General features: G+C 49.9%; 1 protein-coding gene and 1 long non-coding RNA gene across 3 annotated transcripts in view; one reads left to right on the plus strand and one right to left on the minus strand.

Annotated features, from left to right (window-relative positions):
• On the minus strand, positions 1-7940 carry LOC117802763. Its single transcript, XR_004626286.1, has 3 exons — positions 7813-7940; positions 5474-5630; positions 1-85 (listed from the first exon to the last, which is right to left on the minus strand). It is a non-coding gene; the product is annotated as an uncharacterized LOC117802763 (long non-coding RNA).
• Positions 6994-18824, plus strand: part of BAG3 (BAG cochaperone 3) — a 23292-nt gene continuing 11461 nt past the window's right edge. For both annotated transcript variants that reach the window (XM_034663356.1, XM_034663357.1), the window contains exon 1: positions 6994-7507. In XM_034663356.1, the coding sequence (XP_034519247.1) occupies positions 7328-7507 (180 nt within the window). In that variant the 5' untranslated portion in view covers positions 6994-7327. The remainder of the gene's footprint in view (positions 7508-18824) is intronic.

Raw genomic sequence — 18824 nt, forward strand, 5'->3', positions numbered from 1 at the left:
CGTTGCGAGCACTGAGTGAGGTATGGAGCTGTGGGGTCACTAGACTGTACACCGGAAACTAGTATAACGCTGCGTGCTAACCACACTGGAATTAAAATTTAAAAATAAATACATAAGTAAATAAAAATAAAAACACATACAAGAGGTTCACTTCAAATGAGTTGGGAGTTCAGTACTTTCTGGGGAGATCGTTCCTCAAACAGGAGGAGGGGTGAGTTTTGTCTGCAGGGGAGAGGAAGAGTGGAGAAAGGCCTCCTCCCGGCTCCACTGTGCTTGATGAGGGACAAATAAAACAATTTGTTGCTCGTGCTCCTAAGGGTGCTCCTCGTTACTGGTCACAGAAGCTACCTCTGAGCTGGGTGACAGAGATTGATAATATGGCCGCTGAATATGTCTCCTAGCGTTGCCTTAACCTACCACAGAGCGGGCGGCTTAAAGCAACGGAAATCTATTGTCTCACAGTTCCAGAGGCTAGAAGTTGGAAATGGAGGTTTGGCAGGGCTGGGCTCCCTCTGGAAGACTCGAGGGGAGGCCCGTTCCTCGCCCATCTTCTGGTGTTTGCTGGCAGCCCTTGGTGCATGCATCCCTCCAGTCTCTGCTCCACCTGCACCAAGCCCTCTCCCTGTGTGCGTCTGTGTCTGAATCTCCTCTTATAAGGATACTGGTCATTGGATTAGGGCCTGCCTAATCCAATATGACCTCGTCTTTTTTTTTTATAGCTTTATTTTTAATTTTAATTTTTTTTAAAGATTTTGTTCATTTATTGGAGAGAGAAAGTGAGCAAGAGAGAGCAAGAGCAGGGAGGAGGGGCAGAGGGAGAAGCAGAGGGAGAAGCGGACTCCCCACTGAGCAGAGAGCCCCACGCGGGGCTCGATCCCAGGACCCCAGGATCATAACCTGAGCCCAAGGCAGATGCTTAACCGACTGAGCCACCCAGGCGCCCCCAGTGTGACCTCATCTTAATTTGATTCCACCTACGAAGTAAGGGCACATTCTGAGGTTCCTGGTGGATAGGGATTTTTTGGGGGGAACACTACCCAACCTAGTAGAGCTGTTCAGCTGGCTAGGGCTCACTGGGAATGGAGAGGCAGCAAAAGAGGAAGGAGTGTTTAACCTTACAAGTAAGCACAGGACTTGGAACCACGCAGACTTGGTTTCAAATCCTGGTTCTCCCCTCTGGTCAGCCATGTGAATTCGGGCCAGTTACCGAACATCTCTGAGCCTGTTTCCTCGTCTGTGCAATGGGCTTAATGACTCCTAGGTTTGCTGGGCAAAATAAATAAGATCAGGTCCTGACCTGCTTAACACAGCGCCTGATATTTTAAAAACTTAGTTTTTGGGGCTCCTGGCTGGCTCAGTCAGTGGAGCCCGCAACTCTTGATCTTGGGGTTCTTGATCTTGGGGTTGTGAGCTCGAGCCCCACGTTGGGTGTAGAGATTACCTAAAAAATACAACATTTAAAAAAATTAGTTTTTAATGCTAGCATCCCTATTTCCATGGCTCCTGCAATCCTTTTAGGGGGACATGTAGACAAATAGCAAAACAGGATAGTTTATGATTAAAGGCCCAGAGGCCTGGTACAGAATGCACCTGCCACAGGAGGTCAGAAGCGGGGGGCAGCCGGACTTGAGCAGGCGACTGTAACTCTTAATAACAAACAGACACGGAGTTAGAACTGCAATCTAAAATCCTACAGCTAGGCCGCACAGTCGACTCTGGAGCAACATGGGAGTCAGGAGCACCAACCCCCACGCACAGCTGAAACTCTGTGTATAGCTTTTGACTCTCCCGAAACTGAACTACTAATACTGTTGACCAGAAGCCTTACTGACAACATACACAGTCCATTAACACATTCTGTGTTACATGTATACGGTATTCTTACAATAAGTAAAGTAAGCTAGAGAAAAGAAAATGTGAAGAAAATCATAAGGAAGAGAAAATACATATGCAGGAATGTACTGTGTCTCTTGAAAAAAATCCACGTGTAAGTGACCCATGCTGTTCAAACCCCTGTTGTTTGAGGGCCAACTATATGGGTTTTTTCCCCTCCCCCTCCACCAGGGTATATTTCTAGAGCTTATCACCCAGGTCTTCATAGCACAACTAGACCAGACATGTCCTATTTTCCTATCTGCTCGAACACCTATTGCCCGGGGCTCCTCTCCCCTGATGCACACGACCATTAGGACATTAGGGAGAGGCCAGAGCTTCCAACCAGGTGGCCCTGCCTTCCTGGTCGAGGCTGCCCAGAGTGGAAGGGTCATGTTGGGAGGGGTTGGCTGGTAAAGCTGTGCATGGCTGCACGTGTCGATCTCTGATAACATCCCAACGGCAAACAAAAATGACTTGGGATGATCAACATTTTGCCCCGATCAGGAAGAACTGGCTGTTCTCTTATGCTAGCTCATGTGTTCCATTAGAAATGGATTAAATTATTCAGACACTGAAATCTTCTGGGTGACATTTGCATTCGGAACTCACCACGATAGCCGGGCGTGAGTCCACAGTCTCTGACCTGTGTTGTGAGGCAATCGGGCGCATCCCCATCATCGGGGGCCTGACGTGATCGGCCACCGCAGCGTGGGGCTGCTCTGTTTCCCCGGCCTTGAGAAAAATTATGTGCACAAAACTTTGTTTCTGAATTGTAGGTTTTTAAAATTTTTCCCTGGTGACTAGGGGGACGAAGCCATCGATTCACTTATTATATTTACTGAGTGCCCGGTGAATAGCACGGGCTCTAGAATCAATTGCCTACATTCGAATCCCACCTGCACAAATGATGAACTTTGACACTGAGCAAGTTCCGTAGCATCTCTGAACCTCAGCTGCTTCATCTGTAAAGGGAGAGTCATCATAATACCCTCCCATAAGGCCGTTGAGAGGATCGTTCCAGGTTTGGTTGCTCAAAGCAGGTTGTGAGACAGAAGTCAGCAAGCAGGGCTTCTTGAACCAGTCCTTTTAAGAGCAACATCAGTGAAAGGGAGAGCAGGAAGTAGAATAGGGCAGAGGGGAGAAGCTGAGCTCTGAGGCAGTGCCAAGGAAAGCAGGAACCACCCCAGGGAGTGCTCTGCAGATGGGAGAGTCCTGAGCCCTACCCTGAGTTGGACCAAAAGGCAGGGCCCTTGTGCCCCTCAGGAGATCAGCCCCTGCAGGCCGGGCACTCCTGCAGGGAGATCTTGGGTGAGGCAGTTTCCCTCAGCTCAGCCAGTCCCCCCAGGACAAGTGAGATTGATCTTCCTCTGATCTGGGGAATAAGTTCTTCATTCCTGAAAGGGGATCACAGCCTCCCCAGCAAAGATGAGATCATCTGCATAAAGCCCATCACGCAATAACTGGCCTGCAGTAAATACTTAGTCGATGGCAGCCTTTACGATGACGCTGTGTCTGTACCTGTTCTTTGCCAGGCACTGTGCCAGAGGCTGGGACCCGGTGGCTGTCAAGATTCTGCACCTGCCCTCAAGAAACTCAATCCATAGGCAGACCAGACCATCCAGCAAGCACTTGCAGGGTGGTGCATGGGGTAGGGTGCCATAGGATTTGTAGCAGAGCATGTAGAAGGGGCACGTGCCCCAGACTGGGAGGGTGAAGGACAGTGAGGCCAAAGGGAATACCTGGAGTTGAAGAGCAGTCAGCCAGGCAAAGGGAGCTGCAGGTGCTGGGGGTGGGGGAGACGGTGGAAGATGCGGTGTGTGCAAATGAGAGAAGCTGTGTATGATACAGCTCTGCAGGCCCAGAGTGGGCACCAGGGAGGGGGAGACAGGGTTTTGTGGACAGCAGGCCAAGGGGTGTGGACTTGAATATAGAGAGGGCAATGGGAGCCATGAGATCATTCTAATCCGAGAAAGGACATGGCCCATTCGTGCTTGAACAAGGTCACTCTGGCTGCCATAGGGGCAAGGGATTGGACATGGACAAACTTAGAGGCCATTGCCTGGGTCTAGATGAGAGATTAGAGTGACCTGGGTCCCGCTGGGGGTACTGCAGAAAAAACGCAGACAGTCAAGGACTGTTGAGGCGGCGGGATCCATAAGCTTAGCAATGACTGGGTGGTAAGAGAGAAAGAGGAACCCAGGGTCATGCTTAAGCTTCTGATCTGGGCAAACTCCAGAAGGCCTGGTGTCTTAATCCATTCAGGCCGCTATAATAGAACACCAGAGACAGGGTAGCTTGTAAACAACAGAAATTTATTTCTCACTGTCCTTTTTTTTTTTTTTAAGATTTAATTTATTTATTTGTCAGAGAGAGAGCACACAAGCAAGGGGAGCGACAGGCAGAGGGAAAAACAGGCTCCCTGCTGAGCAAGGAGCCTGATGCAGGACTTGATCCCAGGACCCCGGAATCATGACCTGTGCCGAAGGCAGACGCTTAACTGAGCACCCAGGTGTCCCTATTTCTCACCGTTCTGGGGGCTGGGAAGTCCAAGATCAAGGCACCAGTACAGTTGGTATCTGGTGAGGGCCTGCTTCCTGGCTCACAGACAGCCACCTTCTCACCAGGTCCTCTTGTGCTGACAGAAGAGGCAGGGAGCTCTCCGGGGTCTCTTTTATACGGGTACTAACTCTGTCCATGAGGGACCTAATCACCTCCCAAACGCCCATATCCAAATAGTATCACATGGGGGAATAGGTTTCAACATATGAATTTGGGAGAACACAAACATTCAGTCCATAGCACCTGGGAAACTAATGTCCTAAGACCCAGAGGGGGAAAAAAAAAGCCACCACAGACAGACAAGCTCCCTGTTATTTGGAATGGCTCAGAGGAGCTGCTTTCAGCCAGCTCTCCAAGACTTATAGCTCCATTTTATTTATTCATTTATTTATTTTTTAAAGATTTTATTTATTTATTTGACAGAGAGAGAGACAGCCAGTGAGAGAGGGAACGCAAGCAGGAGGAATGGGAGAGGAAGAAGCAGGCTCCCAGCAGAGCAGGGAGCCCGATGCGGGGCTTGATCCCAAGACTCTGGGATCACGCCCTGAGCCGAAGGCAGACGCTTAACGACTGAGTCACCCAGGCGCCCCTTACAGCTCCATTTTAGACAAACCCACTAGAAGCCCCTGATGGAGTACAAGTCTTAGAAACAGATAAATTAATCCTAGAGAAAACTGTTTCCTCTCTGCTTCTGCCTAGCAAAAAACAACAACAACAACAATAACAACAAAAACAGTAGAGAATGCTCCCAGTGTTAAAACTGTGGTTGTAGTGGAAAGCAAATTGAACAAAGGAAAGAGACACAAATTCACTTTGGATTCAATCTTCAATAAACATCAGTATTTACTGAATATGAATTCTGAGCCCAGCCCTGTGCTAAGAGCTTCAGATATAAGAGTAGACACTGACCAGAGAACTTGAGGGTCCAGCTCCTTCAGTAGTAATATTTCTTATGGTAAATTGATGCACTGGCATTTGGGTTTATATATTAGTCTCTTGTGTGTTTGGTGAGCTGAGTCAATCCCTGGGGCTTACTCACCTGCGCATTTTAACAAAACTGAGTTTTTGGATTTCAAAGCTGATAAGCAGGACCCATGCAAATGGGAAACATTCCATTGGAAATGAAGATGGGGAGGCCATTCTCACGATTGTTCCAAAGGAGTAACTTGAGGCAGGAAGAGAGGTTCCAGGATATTCTGTAAATTTGAGTTGAAAAATGAGGTCCAATATTAGCCCAAAGTGTTAAAAAACAAAACTCAACCCCAGTAAATTGAAGATCTAATTGGCTTTATTAAAAGATTCATGAATCAGGCAACATCCTGTCTAGCAAATAGATGCTCTGAGGAGTTGTACAAAATGGAAGGTTTTTATAAGAAGGAGGGTGGAGTAAGAAAGGCGGAGGAAAAAGAAGGAGGAGGAGGATGAGAGGAGGAGGAGGAAATAAAAAAGGATTGTTTTAGGCAAGACCGCTTCCCTTAGGAGGAAGGGCAGGGTTCTTATTCTGCAGATAACCTCATCTCCCTTTGGGGGCCAGAGAAGGCCCAAGTGACAGATTACCTCTTTGTGCTTATCAGAAAATTCCTGATTGACAGGTTTAGACAATTTCTGGGGGAGGCTGAAACTGAAATCACGTTAGGTATTAAATCCTGGTTTGCTGACTTGGCCTGCCCCAAGTCACACCATTTTGGACCTGTGGTTTTCTTTTTAATGAAAGCAACTTCCCAAAATATTTCTGGGGAAGGGAATGAGTCTGCATGCCTAAGAATCTGAAATGGAGCCTCCTCCAAATTCTCCCTCCGGGGGCACATGCTCTTCCCGGGAACTGCTTGGTTTGGGTTACAAGTACAACCATCACTGAATCAACCAAACAATTTTTCATGACCGGACTTGGTCCCTACCTCCCAAATGAAGTTCAAGATCTAAGATAGCAAGAAACAACCTCTACCATAAGAAAGATCCAAACCCAAAAGAAGGTGATTTGTCTTTAAAGTCGTTCACTGCAATGATAGTTTGTATATTTGAGACGCATAAAACCACGGCTGACGCAATCTTTTTTTAGGCGTCCGAAGAAGGCAGGTGAGTTTCTATTTGCACTTGGCATTTTTTCCCTGTCTTTATTATGGTGTCAGATCAACATTCCGGAGCTCCTCGGGCCCTTGAAAAAAAGTGATTAAAACGTACTTGAAGGACTCCAGTGTCCCCGAGTATCAGTGTATAAGGGAGCAAAGGGTGGGCGAGACTCTAGTTTAAAACCCACGAGTTTAGGCGCACGATGACTTTGTTTTTATAGGAAGAAGCGGCAGCAGGCACCCTGCCCGCCGAGTCCCAGTCCAGGGAACACCCACTCGGCTCAAAGCAGAGGAGGGAGTCTGAAAACCGAAACCGCCCGGCGCACACCGACGACGCCCCGGAGGCTGCCAGCCCCGCCGGCCAGTCTCGGCCCGGGAACACCCGCGAGGGCGGCGGGGCGACGGAGGAAGGGAAGGGGTGGGGGAGGGGCGGTCAGCCGAGGCCCCGCCCACGCCCCGCCCCGCCCCGATTATAGCAGATGACTCAGGGCGGAGCTCCGCATCCAACCCGCTCGCCGCCAACTTCTCTGGATGGGACCAGAAGTTTCTAGCCGGCCAGTTGCTGCCTCCCTTTATCTGCTTCCCCGTTGGCAGCGAGAAGGCTATTTCCAGACACTTCCACCCCTCTCGGGCCACGTCACCCCCTCCTTTAATTCATAAAGGTGCCCGGCGCCGGCTTCCCGGACACGTCGGCGGCGCGCACAGCTCTCGATCCGGCCACGGCCAGCGAGCGACTCGGCGCCTGAAGGCCCGGCACCCCGCGACCCGGCACCCCTTGACCCGGCACCCCGGCGGCCGCCCCTCCGGGCCGACCCCGACCCAGCATGAGCGCTGCCACCCATTCGCCCATGGTGCAGATGGCGTCCGGCAACGGCGCCGGCGACCCCCTGCCCCCCGGCTGGGAAATCAAGATCGATCCGCAGACCGGCTGGCCCTTCTTCGTGGACCACAACAACCGCACCACGACGTGGAACGACCCGCGCGTGCCCCCCGAGGGCCCCAAGGTGAGCCAGCCTGCGCCGCGCCCTGGCCGGCGCCCCCCTCGACGGCGAGCCGCAGGGGCGGGTGTACCGGGCGGGCTGCGGGGACCCCGGGGACCCCGGGGCGCACCTGCCGGCGGACGCCCGCGCCCGGGGTCCGCCTGCTGCTCCCCGACGAGCCCTCGTTCCGGTCCGCCCTTGGCCGGCGTCGGGGCGACGGGGAGGCCCTTGAGGTGGGGGGAGACTGCCCTCCCCGGGCCGCGTTTGGTTGCCGGGGTCGCCCCGGGAAGTGCGACCCGCGCGGTGGCGCCAGGTGCCGTCCCACCTACCGGCTCCGAGGGGCCAAGGGCCTGGTGGCTGGGGTGGGCCGGGGCTCCGGAGAGGCGACCGGCCTGGTCAGCTCCGGAGGCCCGGGCCAGGCCCCATCCGCGGCCTCTGCGGCTGCCCGCCCACCCCGGCTGAGGTCCGGGTTTCACTGCTGTCGGCGCTCGGGCAGACACCGTAGGGGGCTACTCGCAAGCTTGGGGGTGGTCTCGAAGGAATTGTGCCTCCTGAAGTTCCTCAGCTTGGTCGAGGGGCATCTTGACTTTACTGCCTCAGGCACAGAGTGACTCAGGGGACTGATGTAAATACGTTTTCCCCCCTTTTTGTATCTGCAATTAAAATTGTATTACTGTTTGAAACGGTTTTCAGTAAGAATATATTCTAGTATGATTTGTTGAAAACAAGATGTTCTTCTCCCAGGCAGAGTCTAAACTAAAAATGTGAGACTGTCTCATGGTTGATGATTGCCTTAAGACATTGCCTCACACTGGCATGAAACAGAATGTTTTTTTTGTTTTGTTTTGTTTTAATGGCATACATTCCCTTCCTTGTTATGGTATTAAAATACCTGGGATTTGTTTCTCATACACAAATAACTAATACAGAGGTACTTTTGTGAATGCAGAAGTGTGCCTCATTTACATATCTGCAAAGATACATGCTCTTTAACCCTTAAGAGCATGAAAGTTTAGAAATAGAAATTTGGAATCAGTCTGTTAAAAGAGTACAACTAAGTGTGCTACACTTCCAATTTTCTATAAATTTGAACTATTTCAAAATAAAAACCTTGACAAAAAAGAAATACACTTAAAGAAAGGGTCATGTTATGCTGTCTGGGCAAAATTAAAAAAAAAAAGCCATAAAGAGCTGGTCACTTGTTTTGAAGACTTAAAAATTCACAAAATTAAAAGTGCTTTATAAATCATTATTTTAAAAGAAGTGTTTGTGTCATCCACTTTCATTTCTATGCATTTTTTAAACTAAAAATATTGATGAAAACGTGGCGCACAATGAGATGTTGAACATTCAACAACTTAGGTTTATAAGAAATTAATTGTATATTTTTATCTGAAAATTAGTACACGAGTATGTAATTAGCTGGGCTGGGCATAATTATATATACTTTTTTGTGTGTCTGTTCAGCCCATAATTGGGTGAAACTGAAGCACATTTCAAACCAGCCCTGTTACTGCAGTCTGCATGAATGTCGCTCTCTCCTGTGGTGTAAGTCTGTCATTTCGAGGCCACCTTCCTATAGAGACACGGACTGTCAGAATCTGCCGGCACCCTTTGTTGTGAGTGAAGGTCAAGTTTGAACATAGCCTCTGTAAGTGCAGTGTAAACCCAGATTGCCAGCACTTTGTTTTTAGAATAAGACTCACCCAGCAAGTTGAGATCTTTGTGTACCCATCCAGTGGATTGGTTAGGCTGTGGTTTCATAAACCTTTTTAAAGGGAAAAAAAAACAGGTTGAGTTACTATTATTCTCAACAAATAGAGAAAACAGCCACTAAATCAGAAGTCTGACGCCAGAAAACTGGACTTGAAAATTAAGTCAGCATTTTGAAGTTGAAAGGCCCACGAAGATCTTTTTAGCTCAGCCTCTTTCTTTTACTGAGAAAGAAACCCAGACAGTTCAAGTGTGTTTCCAGGGGTCACTCAGCTGGTACTAATAGCAAAGAGAACTATACCAGAATGTCCTGATATGAGGCAGGATATATGCTCAGAAGAAGGTAGCAGTGTCTAGAATTTTTGTGAAACTGTGAAGCATGCAGGCTGGAATACTTGGTTGTTTTGTGTCCTCCTGGCCACCAAGTACTGCGTGGCTGACCTCTGTGCTGTCATTACTTGGATGGTGATGACTGGATGTGGTAACTCAAGAAATGAGTTCTTTTTACCAGATTAACTACTTGAGGTTTGTCAGCAAGGCACCAGAACTTTGGAAGAGTGCAAACATTCCGTTCATTGGCTCTTTGGGAACTTCACGGCTTTCTTACCTGTGCTTTGAGATACACAGAACATCTGGGTGACTCATTCAGTTTCACTTCCATGAGTGACATCTTCCTCCAGACTAAATACAACAGAAAATCCTTCAATATTGTTTTATATTAGAAATTGGCTTCTTAATGCGGAATGAGAAAGGGCCCTGGCATGAAACAGAGGGCGATTTTGGAGGAGCTGAGCTAAGAGGACCCTCTAACCATCCTTATCTTCAAGAGGAGATGCGATCCATCAGTAAAGAGCTATTTGTTAAGCATGAAAAAACAGAAGAAGCCCTTTTTGGGGGGAAGACTGCTTCTGGGTGTTTATAGTCTAAGCTTGTTGGTAAAGGAATGGCTTTCATGGAAAGGAAGTGATTAGAACTTTGTGTTTCATTGAGTCTTGTACTCTGTCGTTTTCGAGTTCATCCTCCCACAGTGCCCTGAGGTGGTTAGAGTGACTCTCTGTCCCTAGTTTTACAGAGGAGGCAAGTGTCTTGCCCTTCATTGAAGAGGCAGGGTGGCAGGGCAGCTACAGGCTAAGACTTTGGGCTTTATCCAGCTCTGCTCTAAGCAACTGGACCTCCCCACCTGCAGTCTTCCTGGGTGTTGGGCTTGCCACTAATCTCCTGGCAAGTTCATTCCAGTCCAGGCCCCTTCCCTGGCAGAGAGGTTGGCGCTCACTTTGGAGTCTGAAGATGTGCAGCCGCTCCTCCCGGTTCTCCCCTGACTAAACAAAGACTGGATGCTTTGGAGTGGGGTGCTGTGCTGCTGTCTCAAACCCTCCTGGGCCCAGAGGGAGACCCTTCTCCCTCCACGAGCAGGGCTGTTCTAGCTTTGCATATCTTAGCGGTCACAGCACAGATTCCCAAGGCCAGCAGTCTCCTGGGAAGCCTTTTAAGAACACAGGTTGCCAGCTGCGTCGTCCCCCTACCTGCCCCCCTACCCCCCCATGTTGAATCCGAATTTCGCAGGGTAGGGACCAGAAATCTGTACGTCAGAGAAGTTTCCCAGATGATCCTGATTTTGCCAGACTGGCATTTGGGAGCCACTGGTGGCCTGTGATCCCATTTTGTAGGGGGAGGGGAGCTGCGATTTAGTGTCGGCCTTCCTGCAAGTAGGCCCTGGAATCCCTCAAAGCTGTGCCTGCTTAACATCCCACGTGCAGAGCCTTTGCCTGAGGCCCATTGTCCTTCTTGGTGAAACCCTGGCGCCTGGCTTGTGTGATGTGAATATGGGGGTGGCAGTGCCCTGAGTCAGATTTAGGGCAGTCCCAAGACCTTCCTGTACCCCAGAAAGAAGTGAGCCAGAGCATTTCCTTCCTGCTTTGCCTTCCCCGCAGAAGCTCACCATAATAATCTGACAGATCACACTCGGACCCTGGGACAGGGATGGAGAAACATCCTTTCAGAGGAAATTGGAAATGTTTTGAGTTACGATTGAAGTAGAGAGACCCATTTATTTTCTGCTCCAGGTTTAGCCAAGCCTCCTGAATTTTCTTAAAGATGAGATCATTCTGCTCTTTGCAGATAGATTACAAGCTCTTGGGCCTCTTAGCAGAATCAGAGCACAATCAGGAAATGAGTGGCCATTCTCTCCTTTGTATTTTCTAGCAAGTTGCATGATGGGGGAACAAATTCCTTTGCGACTGATGAACAGGGATTTGTTGGGGGGGGGGGTAAAGAGCATGGCCAGATGCCTTAGATGTCTAGCTCATCCAAGACCTTCATTTTACCCTCCAAAGAACAGGCTGTGTTTGGCTTATGTAAGAACTGAACATAATTCGTCCCGTTTTGTAGAGTAGACTTGCCCTTTACGAGGGTAAAGCCGGTACCCAGGAGCTGCGGCGGCATTTGACATTAGCCAGGGCCAAGGAGGGCTTAGCTGTTTGATGCTCTTGGGGCTGGTTGTGAGTCTGAAAGCTTCAGACCACCCGTGAGGCTTGATCAGCACTGTCCTCCTGTCCCCATTTCTGAAATGACACACAGTTGCCTTATATAGGCACTCTACATGTTTATTAGTTCCTTTTGACCTTTTTTAAATGGTCTGGTGTTTATCGTCAAAAATAGGAAACCATGCATAAGAACCCGAACCTACTCTTCCTCCTTCACATTTTTGCTGCTTTAATGTTGCTCTTAAATATTTAAGCCATCTTATGCAGGAAAAATGGGAGAAGACAGGGGCTTTGTTTATTAGGAACCTCTGAGGACCCATTAGTGCTGATGAACACTGAAGAAGCCTCTGTCGTCCACCTGATTGTGGAATTTTCAAGTGCCTCCCAGCTCACCATTGCTGGCTAATTGAGTCTTGATCCGGGCTCCTCTTCTGCCTCCTATCTCAGACTCACAGCGGGACTTTTGAAGCTAAACCCCAAATCCCGTCCTCTGCAAATGTGTGGACATTGATCCTCACTGCTTGCCCGGCACGGTGCGATTGTGTGAGATGTCTGGTGTTATTAAGTCTTCACATATTTCTGCGAAGATTTCTTCGGGGCCTTAGGAGCGAGGCAGCTTGCAAAAGCTTCATGAGAGAGAATTTCTTTAGGATAGAATGAACCTTATATTTTTTTGTTTGTCTCTCTCTATATATACACACATATATGTGCGTATGCATATTTATATGCAAATGCTGGTTGGGTGCTTTACAAACCTTATTGCTTTAAATCCTCAGAACAGCTCTCTAAGATGGAAACTATTAGATGCATCTGAGGCCTGTCAGCTGTGACACCACGGAAAGACTGTCGTGGCCAGAGGTTTTACCCTCACCTTTGGGGGGGGGGGTCTGGAGGGGTGACAGATAGCCTCGCTCCCAGTGGGCCTGGCTGCTTCTCAAAACTTCATGCTCAGAGCTCCCCAGGCACAGCCCCAGTTGATTAGAGACCACTAGTTTCCTGAGTCTGGATCTGAGCTTAGGAGATGGGCCCAAGTCTTCATTCATTCATTCCATGTGAAATTTACTAAGCGTCTGCTCTCTGCAAGTCATGGTGTTCAATGCCATGTGGAGGACAGGTCTGTCTCCTTCTCTGCCATTCTCCGTGCAGCATTTCTGACGTGTACTTCTCTCCAGTTGGAAGCAGGCTATCCCTGCTCCAGGCTCCACGTTACTTTGATTGGAATCTTTCTTCCAAAAGGCGGCACTTCCCTGCTTTGCTCTGGGGTCCTGTCTCTTTCTGCTGCTCAGTGCCTGGCAGGGTCTCCAGCCTCAATAAATGATTCCGTGTGGAGAAGGGTAAAACCTGGGCCGGGCTCCGGAGTGGACAGGCTGGTAAAAGAAAAGCTGCCCTTATTGAAGTGCAGGCTCGAGCCCAGAGTAAGTGGAAGTTGCTGGAAGCCTTCTGTTGTTTCCTAAGCACTGAAGTGTTGTCCTGGGCTCCCCCAGGTCCCCCGGGGGCAGATTCCTTTTTACTGCATTTCTAAATGGCCTTTTCTCCACAAAGGACTTCAGTATTGATTCCCTAAGTTCTTCTGTTTGAGTCTGGAGAAGCCCTTTTTTGCCCCTGCCAGAGACACAGCATCTTGGAGCAGACGAGCTGGAGAGGCTGGGAGCTCCCAGCAGCCAGACGCCGCTAATGTCCAGCTGCACAGAGAGCAGGCTCCGTGCTGTCAAAGGAGTGTCTCTCTCTCTCTCTCACTTTTTTCCCCCCACGTGGCTGGCAGTAAGACCAGACAGTGCACAGTGAGGCTTCTTATTCACTGTCAATTCAGAAAAGCCCAGAATTACAGATTGCTCACTGCCTACGTCAAGAGCCTGTAAACAGAGTGGCTGCCCCAGAGCTCCGAGCACAGAGCAGTGTCCCCAGTGACTGAGGTGAGACTCATGCCACTGAAAATTCTCGAGCATCCTGTTGGAGAACAGCCATTTCCTATTTTGAAATCACGCCCTCAGTGTTCATTAAGGTCCAATTGTAGATTTTTTTTTCCCCGTTATTTTAAAGATTCTTCTTAGACCCTGGATAGATGAGTTAAATCCAGACAGCAGGAAGCTAGGAAAGAATGTGTGTGTGCAGAAGACAAGGCAGCCACATCACTTTTTGAATCTTTCACATTCATCCCACAGACCCTGAGTGTCAAGCGGGGGGACCAGCTCTCCTGCCCAGATAGAGCTGGGTTTTCTCCCTCCAGAGGCGCCATGCTGGGCGCATGGAGCTGTGGTGTGACTCAGAATGGAGCAGAGCGCGGCACTTTCGCCTGCCCTGCCTGAGCCAGGCAATGACTCAGCACCGAGCACTGGGTCCCTGGCCCAGAGCACACTTGAACTGAATGTTCCAGGTCTTGAGCCTCAGCCCAGCTCGACTGGGCAAAACTAAATGCTTTCTCCCCTGCTGCGTTGTACCCTGGGAAGATGAAGGGTTTGAAGATTTTAGCCACAGTTATTATTACAGATTGTGTAGGTGTGGCAAGAATAGTGAAAGGGTTAACACATCCCTGGCCTTGATGTCAGACAAACCTGGGTTCTGGTGATCTCAGATAAATCACTCATCCTCTCTGAACCTTGGTCTCCCCTTCTGTAAAATGGGAACACCACCTTACCTAGCCAGCAGGATTGTGAGGTTCAGGGGGGATAGTGCGTGGAAAGTGATGAGTCAGGGGCCGACTGGACATCTGTGTTCAATCCGTGGAAACAGTCACAGCCTCCACTAGGAAATGGGGGTTCACCACATGGCAGACAGATCTGTCTGGACATGGCTCCCAGGTAGGCCTCAAGTCTTTTTTCTCAGAAGCAAGCCCCTTACCCCCTGTACTGCCTTAGCTGGCTGTCTTTTGACTAGTGTCTGGATGCCCTCAGCACCCTTCCCCGGGGTTCCCATGCCCCACATTACTTGGGGACACGGCAGGGGGGTCAGATGAAGGCTGTTGGGCCTTCTGGAGCCTCAACCAAACCTGCAGCCCACAGCCCCAACCAGCTTCATCCCTGATTCATCCCTGATCCCTCTGCCATGATAGGCCAGGAGGCACTGTTTCCTGGCCTCTACTGCATGGGGTGGTGTGTTAACCCTCAATCTTGACTCCTTTCGGGGAGTGTCTCCCTCCACATCTTTGTACAGACCCCAGGACAGTTGCCAGGCAGGAGCGAGGTCCCCAGTCAGTGTTGTGGGGAAACTGAGTCACATTACCTAGGGGCTGGCCATTTGCACAGCTGTTCTGGACCCAGCTCTCTAAGGGGTGGAAATGTCACTGCAGGTGGAAGGAGAGGGGGGTTTGCTAATTGCCACCGCCCTCTTGAGGGAGTGTGGTTGTTAGGAGAATGCTTTGAGCAGCTGCTGAGGGTGGGGAAGAGAGTCCCCAGGAATTCCCCTCAAGGCAGCTACCCTGGGTTAAAAGGGCCCTAGCCCTAGCTGCAGTTGGTGAATTGGAGATTTGTGGGGAGAGGGGGTCGATTTTGTACAAAACGCCTATCTAGTGAAGCCCTGCGCCCTGATACCAACAAACACTTGCATAGTTGGTGTCTAGCAGATGGCAGAGCCAAGTGGTTGGTCAGTGTTCCACCGTCATATGAGATCAGTCCTTGAAAAACCCATGCAATGAACCATGAGGGAGTCTCTTTATGTAACTTCAGAGTTTGCTTCCTGATGTGGAAATTTCAGGTATTTTTCCATCTGTGATTCGTGATTTCAGATCCTTAGAGCAGGTGTCTCTACTCCTTTTTTCTGAAGAGGAACTAGCTAGGGTTTTCATTTCCCTGAAGCCATGAGTTCAGGAGCTGGGCATCGGGTGACTGGGGTTCTTGGCCTGGTAACTGCCCGTGTGACCTTGGGCCACACCTGCTACATGGAATCCTTGAGGAGGGCTCCAGGGGGTGGGGCATATGGGGAGGCTGGAGGCTGGTGCTCAAATGCCAGCCGTGGTCCATGGTGCCTGGCCTGCAAGGTGCCCACACACCCTGCTGGGGGACACACTGAGACTGTTGGTGAGACGCCAGGAGAGGTTCTGCTCCCAGACAGAGCCTCCTGCCCCACCCTGGCCTGGGTTTTCTCACCGGGTCTCAGGGGCGGGAGTGCAAGGAGCCACAGTCAGCCCAAGTTGAGTGTGGATTGGTCTTCAGGGCAGGTCCCTTCAGAGTGGCTGGGCTGGGGCTTCTTGGAGGGGGAGGGGAGGTTAGGGCCCAGCCCCTAGAGCGTTGGGCTGTGTTTGCTTCCAGATTGTAAAGCATTAGATACAGTTCCCAGAAGAGAAAATGGCACCCTTGCTAATTAGTGTCCTTAAGACTCTCGGATAAAGGGGCTTCTAACTCCTAACAGGCTTATTACCGACTGGTGAGACCGCTTAGGCTTTAGGCATCGTACGCTGTAGGCTCAACCAACTGTTGCTCCGAAAAGCTGGGTCTGTCAATAACCGTGTGTGGAATGAAGGAACGTGATTGTGTAGGACTTGGAGCAGGCTCAGTTTACAAAGCCTTTCTTGTGCTTTATTTCACTTAAATCTTGCAAAAATCCCTGGGAGGTGTGGGGATTTTTCCAGCTGGAGAAACTGAGTCTTGGTAGCCAGGAGTCCTGTCTGCGGGCATAGAGCTGGTGAGCAGCAGGGTGGGACTGGAGCTCAGGGTGAGAAACGCTTGAAGTCCGGGGCTCACGCCGGTTCGTTCCTGCTGGTTTGGACACAGCTGCAAAGAGAAGAGGTGTTAAGTTTCATCCTATAGAAAGTTTTCCCTGGTAGGAACATATCGGGACACCTGTCTCAGTGATCCCAGGATAAAATATGTGGGCTTTGATAACAGGCAATCAGATACAGCCTCCAGTAGCCCTGTCACTGGGCTGTGGCCAGAAATGGTGGTCAGCACAGACTGTTGTCTTACCAGAAGCCCTGTGCACAGACTTCTGTGGAGGTGGAATTTCCTTGCTATTCACAGTTCACCTGGTGTCCATTATGTGCCCAAACTTGGGCGGAGGGAGAGACCCTTGATCACATGCAGTGGGAACTGGAGGAATTTCGAGTTTGGCTGAGGGTTGTATCAAATTGGCAATAATACTTACTTCATTCCCATGGCCTGAGCGTACCAAGCTGGAAGTCTTGGATGGGTGTTGAAGCTCAACTATTTGTGCTTTAGAAGGAAGTCTTTCTTTCGTTTTGTTTCCGGCCTGCTAGAAGCGAGCCAAGCTTCTTAACTTCGATCCAGGCCCTAGATATATGGGGAGTTCAGGGTTCCTGTTTTCCTCCATCTTTTTTTCTTTGTTTTAGAAGTTTTGAAGTGTCATTAGTAGAAGTCAGTACCTGACCGTTGTGAATGCTCTTCTGGCCTCAAAACCCAGTTACTGGATCTGTGCCCTGCTTGACACTCCAGGGCTGTGGAGATAAAGTGCTCCGGGGCAGCCCTGAAAGTTAACCTTTTGTCACTCGCACCCTTCGCTCAGACCACACTGGTGGGAGCTATGACTTGTAGGTGCTGAGAACACTTTGGAGAGCGCTGTGCCACGGATTTGAGATTGAGGGCTGCTGGGGGCTGTTTTCAGGGTTCAGAGGCAGCTCAGTGAACAGGGAACCAGTTGTGGATAGGTCAAGGCAAACCCTGCTCCCCAGCTGTCCCCAAAGCCGCGAAGGCTATAAAAGTGCAGGGTTCAGCACAGTGGTTGGCATATCCCTGGTAGGGACCCAAGAGCTGTTGTTCTTAACCACTTTTAAGGCACAAGGAGTCCTGGGGCGCCTGGGTGGTGCAGTCAGTTAAGCACCCGGTTCTTTGTTTCAGCTCAGGTCATGATCTCAGGGTCATGAGATCGAGCCCCATGTCAGGCTCTGTGCTCAACGGGGAGTCTACTTGAGATTCTCTCTCTCTCTCTCTCTTCCTCTGCCCCTCCGAGCCCCCTTTGCTCGCTCTCTGTCTCTCTCACTGAAATAAATAATTCTTTAACAACAACAACAACAACAAAAGGCACAAGGAGTCCCTCCCAGGGGTCAGTGGCCGCCTCTTCATTTGGGACATGAAACATTGGGACATGTTGAATCCCAGTGACTTCCATTATGATTTAGCTGAACACAGTTAAGAGTGGTCATTTTTAGATTTCTTTGATGTCAGCTTTTCCTTTTGAGCTTTATGTGCATGTTTAAAGCTAAGGGGACCTTGGAATAAGGGCCATGAAGAACGCCAGAGTGGGAAGGAACTTCGCGTAGATAGTGTTTCTCAGTGCAGTCCTGGTTAGGCTTCCCCACATAACTACCCAGTCACACTGTCTTGGGGTTGGGCTTAGGGTCTGCATTTTTATGCCTTTTCTGGGTGCTCCTGATGCCCCCTAGAGTCTGAGAACCACTGCTTCACAGAGAACCTGGGCTCCCCTTCATTGTACAGCCGAGGAAAGTAAGGTCCAGAGAGGGGATGGGAGCTGCTTATATAACAAGTATTTAGGGGCAGATCCAGGTTTAGTACTGAGTGCGGTCTCTCTCTGCGTCTCCTAGCTGCCCCCTTAGCGCCCACATTGTTATTAAAAACCAGCAGCAAAGCTCTGGTGCTCTGAAGAGTGCTCTTAAGCAAACAAGACTTGCGTAAGGGCTCACCCAAGCTCAGAATCTGACCCCAGGCTTCTCTCATAATAATACCTTGTACTTAATAGGGCAGATTTTGGCTCATCTGGGGTAATGTTCTCTGCTTTTTATCCTGGCCATCTCGTGGAGTTGTTTAGTGCCCTGAGATCCGCCTCAAGATTTTAGCGCCGTGCAAAGCAAGGGAGAAGAATGAACCAGTTCATTTTATAAATGAATGTAGGGAGATAAGCGGTGAAAGTCTTATTTCCTAATCAGATCTTGTATATATGGATTCCTGACATCTTTGCCCAAAGATAAAGATGATAAGCTGAGCTGCACTGGAGAATAATTCCTGGAGTGCAGTCATTACTCCTTAAGCTGTGGGGCAGGTGGCGAGGGAAGGACCAGCAACGGCCTGTCTGGTCACATGATCGCAGCCCACCCCTCCCTCCCCAGAAGCGGAACCCCAAGGGGAGCGGTCCCTGGTCCCCACTGAGGTCAGAAGGGGTCAAGTCATGGGTCCTGTATTGAGGAGGCTGGCCTAACCAATAGGCTCTTTCTGGATGTGCTGGAACTTCTTAGGGGACTG

This window comes from Ailuropoda melanoleuca, chromosome 6, assembly GCF_002007445.2.
Source record: "Ailuropoda melanoleuca isolate Jingjing chromosome 6, ASM200744v2, whole genome shotgun sequence".
NCBI lineage: Eukaryota > Metazoa > Chordata > Mammalia > Carnivora > Ursidae > Ailuropoda > Ailuropoda melanoleuca.